The sequence below is a fragment of the Oratosquilla oratoria genome, chromosome 20 (genome assembly GCF_046742065.1).
Source record: "Oratosquilla oratoria isolate Oo_2021 chromosome 20, ASM4674206v1, whole genome shotgun sequence".
Classification (NCBI taxonomy): Eukaryota; Metazoa; Arthropoda; class Malacostraca; order Stomatopoda; family Squillidae; genus Oratosquilla; species Oratosquilla oratoria.
This window is the reverse complement of record NC_134796.1, coordinates 5,919,033-5,929,032: the sequence shown is the minus strand read 5'-3', so window position 1 is coordinate 5,929,032 and position 10,000 is coordinate 5,919,033. Positions and strand designations below refer to the sequence as shown.

Here is a 10,000-nt window from a genome sequence, read left to right as displayed (position 1 = left end):
CATTGTGTAAGGAGGACAGTTTCCACCATTTCATATGAGGCCATTTTCCCCCACCTGTTATAAATCATACGCTTCACAAAGTTCAAAATGTAACCTAAAGTCATCTCTGCATTCAGTTTTCACGTGTTGGCATTATTTCTGTGCTAGAATATATATATATTTTTGTAAATTCTCATAGTCTGCCAATACATATTTAATGAAATAATATTTGATAGTTTATGACCGTGATTTTGGTAAGAAAAAGGAATTTATTATGTCCCGTAGAACTAGGTTGAGAGTATAATGTTGGCATCCAATAAACTGAGGCTCTTCTAGTCCCTTTTGTCTGGACTGTCTCTGAAGTCTAACAACAACGCTACTTTAGTCTACTGTACTGAATGTTCTGGTGCTAGAAAGAAAATAATCTAATTGGCAAGGAAACTTTTGGTGAAATTTTGTCATACGATGTAGTATTTATCTATTTGTTTATTTTTCTATTATTATCATGTTTAACTCAGTTTAATGGGGGTGAGTGAAACTGATAGGAAAAAAGGGTTTTGGTCTTTTTACACATGTTTTTAAAAATGTTGTATGGTAAGAAACCTTATTAAAAAATAATCACATACCTATAAAGCCGTAAAGTCACGGTTTCTTCGTCTACACAGCGCACACTCAAAAACTGAAACTACAAACAGCTGGTACTAATACTGCTGTTGACATCCTCTCACGCCATCACTTCCTGTATATATCAAATATGAAATGGGCATTCCTACATTCACTAAACGTGTCAATGTTGTAATCATATCAATGAACTCAAAATAACTAACAACATATTTAATAGTCGGTGGAACAATTAATAGGTCACAATGGATGATTATCCATTATAACCCATTAATTGTAAAAAAAATAATTGCCAAATCTATTATGATAAATTTGGCAGTGGATTTTTTTGTCAAAATAATAATAAAAATCACATATTACGCGCGCGCACACAAACACACACACACACACACACACACACACACACACACACACACACACACACACACACACACACACACACACACACACACACACACACACGCACACACGCACACACACACACACACACGCACACACACACACGCACACACACACACACACACACACACACACACACACACACACACACACACACACACACACACACACACACACACACACACACACACACACACACACACACACACACACACACACACACACACACACACACACACACACACACACACACACACACACACACACACACACACACACACATACACACACTATTTGAAACAATTGTGTAGTTCTATACACATTTCTTGCTTACGAGTCTAAAGAAAAAAGAAAATAGAGCATTAGAAGTGAGAAAAAAAAATACAAAACTTCTTGGGAAGAACACATCCCCTTGGGTCTTCTGGGGAGAAGTGATGGTCGCCCTCCTTTCCCTAACGACTTTAACGGACACAGACCAGCCAGGGCAAAGTCACGCTTCGCCGAATTGCTGTTGAGTTTGCATGCACCTCATTGAAGATGCCCTTACTCAGAAAGTCTTTTCAAATGCATTACGTTTCACAGAAATCACTGCTATGAGTGAAATCTGCCTGCAACTTCAACTTCATTTGTAAAAACTTTATCTTTATGCACTCTTCTTAAAAACGGATGCAGTTTGATTTCAAATACTTAGAAAAGGAAAAAGCTTTACCGCCTAAACGCGCGTCCGTAAGTTTACATACATACATACATATACCAAGGCTTTTTCCCCCTTACAAGGGAGGTAGCTAAAAAGGAAAAGGCATAAAATCATTCCCACCCATTCCATCCCTGAATACACTCCACACCCCTCAACCCTCGCTCTTATCTTAGCACCTCCTGGATGACGGGTCATCCCTGCACATCTGTAGATTTAAGAATAAAAATAAAAAGAAATTGACCTGTGTTTTGGGGTACTCCTCCATTCTTTTCCTCTTCAGCGGTACAATGGCCCAAGAGGAACTCGAAATATACATCAACGCTTGCGCTTGTACCATCCACTCCATCTCATAGGAAATACAAAGGGTTTTCGGTCAGAGCTAAGAAACCTCTGGTCTGTACTCGATACCACTCCTATTATGTTCATATAAAAATATCGATAAAAGATATGTAAATATAACTTCGGCAATGTCAATCTATACCGGATACGATATTTCTTTTTAGATTTTTTCCTTTGGAGATTTTACTTCCAATGAAATTATCTTAATCCTTCTCTATCAAGTGTCGTGATTATCTGTGTCATTGATTGCTTGCTGATCAGCCCGAATTTTACTTATGCTTCAGTAACGCATTATGTAAATCACAACTATTTGCCAATTGTATGGAAGTGAATCAGAGTAATAGAAACTAAAATATAGAGAAATTTGAATACGATACTACCAGTTCTTTGCTCTCTGAATAATATAAAGCTCATGAATATATGGACTATTCTCTATTGTCTTACAAAACCAATATAACTTATGGAAACACATTCCAAATACGATACTACCAGTTCTTTGCTCTCTGAATAATATAAAGCTCATGAATATATGGACTATTCTCTATTGTCTTACAAAACCAATATAACTTATGAAAACTTATTGTTTATTGTAACTTATTGTTTTCATAACAAAATCATTGGTAAATTACATAAAGAATTGCAGGGGATGATTCCGTTGCAGATATTTTTAACGTGAGTGTACGAGAATTATATAAATATCAAACTTACTCTGTTTAATAACAAATGCAACCAGCTTAAACTATGACCAACTCTTTTCCATGATTTTAAAATATCATGCTGAGTTACCATTTCTATATTTGCGACCCTACTGAAACTTAAATGATTATTCTACTATGGCAAAAATTATATAAAGCTTTTCTTCTCTCGTTACCCATGAGAAAACATAAAACAAACTGATATAATTCTTTCCATTTCAAATGTTCTTTTTATCAAGATTGACAACCAACTGACATCTTTAAATTTTCAATATTCCTCACTTTTCTGATATATCTCTAGTCTTCAGAGCAACAGAAACAATTCATAAAGATTTTTGAGCGGAATCTATGTTTCATCAACCAATACTAGATTCCATCACATCTTTTCATCTCCTATTTTTCTATTTTACTTGTACATAAACATGCGTATTTATATTTACTTTTGAAAATACATACATATGCATATACATATACATATACATATACATATACATATACATATACATATACATATACATATACATATACATATACATATACATATACATATACATATACATATACATATACATATACATATACATATACATATACGTATACATATACAGTACATATACATATACATATACATATACATATACATATACATATACATATACATATACATATACATATACATATACATATACATATACATATACATATACATATACACATACATATACTGTACATATACATATACATATACATATACATATACATATACATATACATATTCATATACATATACATATACATATACATATACATACACATACACATATACATATACATATACATATACGCACTAAAAACCCACTATGTTTTGGATTTAAGAAAAGAAGGAAATAACGAATTTCCGTATATTTCGATCACTTGCTGTGATTCTCTTCAAGCGGAATACGCTTGAAGAGGATCACAGTAAGTGATCGAAATATACGGAAATTCGTTACTTCCTTCTTTTCTTAAATCCAAATAATAGTGGGTTTTTAGTGCAATTACTAATGTGTAACGACATTACTGGACAGTGATATACATATGCATATACATATACATATACATATACATATACATATACATATACATATACATATACATATACATATACATATACATATACATATACATATACATATACATATACATATACACATACATATACATGTACATGTACATATACATATACATGTACATGTACATGTACATACTGTATACATATACATATACATATACATATACATATACATACACATACACATACACATACACATACACATACACATACACATATACATATACATATACATATACATATACATATACATATACATATACATATACATATACATATACATATACATATACATATACATATATATACACATAAATATACATACACACATATATGTATATACGTAATAGGTATACGTATACATATACATATGCAGATTTGGTAACATATTTTTGTGTGAATAAATGTGTTTTTTATTTTGCGGTTACCTTGTCACCTTTTGTAATATCACATTGCAACGATTTATTGTTTACCTTTTGTCCTACATACAAAAACAAAGATTTACTATTACCAAATATTGCATTTCTCTGTGATTATCAGATTTATCGATATATACATCTATAACAAAAAATATTACAATCGTGGTTTTAAAAGTTTCATTCTTGTTATTCTTGTATTGGAAACTTACAAATTAAGATAACAAAGGAGACAATGAATAGAGCTGTTCTGAGTTTATACTGATACTTAAAATTGCACATTTTGATATTGGTTTGTAAACAGGATTTTTTTTGTAACTTGTAATTCATTAATTTAATATATGTGCTTAATAGAATATAACTGCCCAAAGTAATTTTATTTACTCAGCCATTATTTCTCCTTTTCGCAACAACCAATTAGTCGGAAGCAGAAAGGAAACCTTTATGCTAAAAGCCAAAAAATCAGTTTGATTGAAATGATAAAAGAATGTACCGTATCAAAATCAATCAGTACAAAAGGGGCAAGCACCGTGACACCTTTCAAGGAAATTAATTGAAAGGTAGATGGAGTATCTGTACAGAGAAATACACTGCCTTCCATTAGAACAACAAACAATCCTACAAACTGGATGACTTTCAGTATGCTTCATTGAATCAATACATGATTTCACTTTACTTGAATGCTTGTACATTTGGTAAGATATTTTTTCACCTAACACATTATCTTATTATCATATCGCGTTTCAAAAAATGTTGTATATATAATTACTTGCCAAAAAATTCTTACGGTAAGAGATTTTATCACTTAACAGATTATCTTATTATCATATCATGTTTCAAAAAAGTTAGTATATATACTTACATACAAAAACATTCTTCCCTCATATAAGGGAGTTAGTCATACAAGGCCTGCACCCACTCCCTCCCATCCCGTTCCCTTCCGCCAGATTTTGGTTTCCCTTTTATCTTAGCTCCTCGTGAATGGGTTAGTGTAATGGTGCCATAGAATATTCTTTGTGTTGTACATACGTATTTGTAATAATGTTTATTTATTATTATATATTTTATATATTATTGTGAGAACCAAATATTTATTTAACCCATTCAACTTATATCAGCCGCTTGTGGTGTAGATACGAAAAACCGAATATGGTAGGCCTCGCGCCGGCCCGTACATCCGAATATCATCTGATGCGGCTTGACCGCGCGAGGACTGACGTCATATTTTTTTCTGGTGTTTGATAAAACATTTTGGTGTTTCATTATTTTTTTTATTTGACCAAATGATAAGACAGCTTGTCATCGGAGTTTAAAGGGTTAAACGTATATGTTTTTTCCACCAAGTCGGATCTTCTTGGCGGCTCTTGGCGTCGGAGCCAGTCTTGATTCGGCTTACAAAGCAACCGCACGCTTGTCATTGCTGTACTAATTAATTTGAATATCTAACTCAAATTCGTTTCATTTAGCCACCCTGTACATTCGTAATAGTGTATAGATTTCTATCTAAAACAAAACTATATTGCTTTTTAGAGACTAATAAGATGTTTCATATCGTAACCCTATCTAAGCCATTTATCTTCCTGTCATACACATTTATACAATTAACTTTCCTGTCAAAAAGTTCGACCGTTTTTGATTTATGGTTTTATAGAAACCCTCATTCTAAAAGGTATGGACTAAAAGTCTTTCTCCATTTTTATTTCAACGAATGGCGTTTGTACACACTGGCATCAGTAAATTTTTATTCCACATGTTGCTTACCCAAAAAAGAGTTTATGTTATCGTTTATTAGCATGACTTTAGTTCTTTTATTTAAGTTCGCAGGTGTTTATTCAGATTACTGAAGAAAAATATTTAAACATATAATTTTATATGCAAAAACTAATGTATGAACAGTTGCTTCCCATCACGACTGAATTATATAGATATGTATAATATAACACACACACACACACACACACACACACACACACACACACACACACACACACACACACACACACACACACACACACACACACACACACACACACACACACACACACACACACACACACACACACACACACACACACACACACACACACACACACACGCACACACACACACACACACACACACACACACACACACACACACACACACACACACACACACACACACACACACACACACACACATATATATATATATATATACATATATATATATATATATATATATATATCTGATGACGGAGAAATGCATAATGTTATTTTATAATGTATGTATTTAAGATCTTTGGTCGAGTAGAACACGATAATGACCAGCTTTCTAACTAAACTTAATCCTCTTATTTTTCAGCTGGGTTGTCCCGGGAAGAGCCACCTTCACGGCCAGAGCAGATTTGGGATAATCCTTTCATGCGCCCAGGTTTCGACAATACCTCTACTCACTTTGTCACGTCGGTGGGGCGAGTAGCTTACGTCACTTGCAGAATCAACTACTTAGGCAACAGAGTCGTAAGTAGAGCTGATTGTTGATATTTGTTACAAGGACAAGTATGGAGCTGAACAAGACTTCTATGTGTTTACTTGTCTGTCTGTCTGTTTGTCTGTCCGCTCCTCTGGCCGCTCTTCTGTCTGATCTTCTGTCTGATCTTCTGTCTGCTCTTCTGTCTGCTATTCTATCTGCTCCTCTACCTGCTCTTCTGTCTGCTCTTCTGTCTATTCCTGCCTGCTTCTCTTTTTGATTCTCAGTCTACTTCTCTGTCTCTTTCTCTGTCTCTTTCTCTGTCTTCTCTATTTCTCTTTCTGGTTCTGTGTCTGTTTCTGTATCTGCTTCTGTGTCTGCTTCTATGTCTGCTTCTTTTTTTCCTTCTCTGTCTCCTTTTGTGTCCTCTGTCTACTTCTTTATCTGCATCTCTGTCTACTTGTCTATCTGACTATCTGTATCTCTGTCTTCTTGTATGTCTGTCTGCTTGTCTATCTATCTTCTTGTCTCTCTGTCTATTTGTGTGTGTACTTCTCTGTCAGCCTGCTTCTTTGTCCGTCTGCTTCTCTGTCAGTCTGTTTCTTTGTCTCTGCTTCTTTGTTTGTTTCTTTCTTTCTTTATCTGTCTGTCTGCCTGTCTATCGGTTATATATTTGTTGTCTGTGTGTTGTCTGTCTGTTTGCCTCTTTGTAATCCTATTTGCATTTCTGTTTCTGTTATGGTCTCTCTCTCTCTCTCTCTCTCTCTCTCTCTCTCTCTCTCTCTCTCTCTCTCTCTCTCTCTCTCTCTCTCTCTCTCTCTCTCTCCTAATAAAGTATTAACTACATTAGACTTATCAGTAAATATTTTTACAACTTTAGTGACAACCTAAAAAGAGTCACAAAATTCATTTGTGTTTAAAAAATGTTCTTAACTTCTATGTTTTACTATGAAGTAAAACATAATAAATTTTCTTTCAACTCAGGTGACGTGGATGAGGCAACGGGATGCTCACATCCTGACTGTAGGCCTCTTTTCGTACACGACGGACCAACGGTTCACAGCTCTTCATGCTGAGGGCTCTGGGGATTGGGTTCTAAAGATCACCAGTGCCCAAGTTCGGGATTCTGGCATCTACGAATGCCAGGTCTCCACCGAACCCAAGATTTCCAAACCATTCAATCTGACAGTAGTTGGTAAGTGTTCTATTAATATAACATTCTTAATGCACATTACATTTTAATTTTTTCAACCTATCCTTGTTATTTTCACATTCATGCGGCAAAACTGTAAAATTGAGGAAATGAATTTGCTTTGAGGGCATCTGCTAACTTTCTGGTATCGCTGCTTTCTCTGACGGAAATGAAAATATCATCAATATATCTGGCGTAGATCCTCGATACCAGGAAGTTAGCAGATGCCCTAAAAACAAACACAGTCCTCAATTTTACCATCGAATAGAGTGAGGACAAAACCCTTCCTTGATGTCCTTGTCGAAAAGAAAGAGGACCATTACGCTACTTCTGTCTTCACAAAGGATACCAATAATGGGCTGTGCCTAAATACCAGGGGAGAGTGTCCAGATTCTTATAAGAGGTCTGTAGTTGGTGCTTACGTTAAGCGGGGCTTCTCCCATTGCAGCATGTGGAAAACTGTTCATACAGAACTTGAACGCGTTAGACAGGTGTTAACACCATAGAAGATGTCATTAGGAAGAATATGGAAGAGTTTCACACCCGAGTCAGGACCAATGCTGACAACGCGGAGAAAACCCTAGTGATTTACCATAAATTAGATTTCGGCACTGCTTACAGATAGGAAGCCGATATCCTTCGTAGGATTATCTTTAGAGATGTTTCACCTCAGGAGCCCTACGAAAGGGTTTCACTGAAAGTCTTCAGCTGTCCCAACCTGATTGCCTCCCACGTTATGTAAAGCAGCACCGTCCCCGAGTGTCCAAAGGAACTTAAAACCAGCGTAGTATATAAATTTAAATGTTCTGAAGGGGCATGCAAGCCCCTCGATGTTAGCTACGTCGAGCATACCCTCACGACCTTAAGAAGACGACTGCAAGCTTACCGTAACAACGGAGCCACCCACCATTTTGTCGATGCCCACGATAAAAAGCCGCCCCTAGTAGGTCTCATAAGAGATACAACAGTCATCCACCATGATAACAATCATGAAAGTTTAGTAATAGCTGAGGCAGTGAGCTACTACTAATCAGCCTTAATCGAAGAATGTCCGAACTTAACATTTCCAAAGGTCATTGGTCCCCGGACTTAATCTCACGGCTAGCTGTGAGCCGCTTGGTTAAGAATTATCACCCTCCTGACCTGACTTCCAGCCCGCTGTCCTCCTGACCTCATACCTCCACCCATCCATCCCCTCACCTCTGACTCCGCCCTGCGTGACGGATCGTCCTGTTCTAGCTCTGCGTGTCCCCCTTCTACTCACATCTCAATTGTACTTATGTCCCTGCAAAATCTTGTAATCTGCACTTTCCTGAAGAGGGCTATAGCTATCAGCCGAAATATAAAAGTTACACTTTCTTCTAAAGTTTCCTTTTTATTCCGACTGTGGGTTCTTCGTGATTATATTTACAAATGTGCTACAACATTTTGTCTAAGTTATATATCAATATATATATGTATATATATATATATATATATATATATATACATATATTTATACATATATATTATATTTACAAATGCGCTACAACATTTTGTCTAAGTTATGTATAAATATATATATGTATATATATATATACATACATATACATATACATATATATATACATATATTTATATATATACATATACATATATATATATACATATGTTTATATATATATATTTATATTCATATATATACATATATATATATATATATATATATATATATATATATGTATATATATGGGAGTATCAAAGGAAAAGATGAAAAAGATGACGAAAAGGGGGAAAGTAGGGAAGGGAGACTTTTATAGCTTTGTTTACTGTGGGATATAAATGGATTAACAAAGTAAAATATCAAAATACCTCTGTTTTGACTAATTGTTTTAGAGTTCTGTATGGTCTCCTCTTTCAAGCACTTCCTCTTTATTCTGTAGATTTTACTAATTTGTAATTGCGATTTTACCAATTCCGTTAGGTGTTTATTTGATTCCAGTGTTTCTCATGCATTTATGGTAAGGACATATCGGATGCTGTAGCATTGTCCATGGGTTCGGGTCCTCAAGTTCCGTGCTGTTTTTCTTATGTCGACCTCGTTACACCCAATGCAATAAA

General features: G+C 35.0%; 1 protein-coding gene across 1 annotated transcript in view; it reads left to right on the top strand.

The window, feature by feature from the left end:
- The window catches only part of LOC143036043 (hemicentin-1-like), a 135,794-nt gene that overhangs the window by 88,805 nt on the left and 36,989 nt on the right, over nucleotides 1–10,000 (top strand). The window contains exons 3-4 of the mRNA XM_076203298.1: nucleotides 6,601–6,758; nucleotides 7,693–7,903. Coding sequence (XP_076059413.1) covers nucleotides 6,601–6,758; nucleotides 7,693–7,903 — 369 coding nt within the window. The remainder of the gene's footprint in view (nucleotides 1–6,600; nucleotides 6,759–7,692; nucleotides 7,904–10,000) is intronic.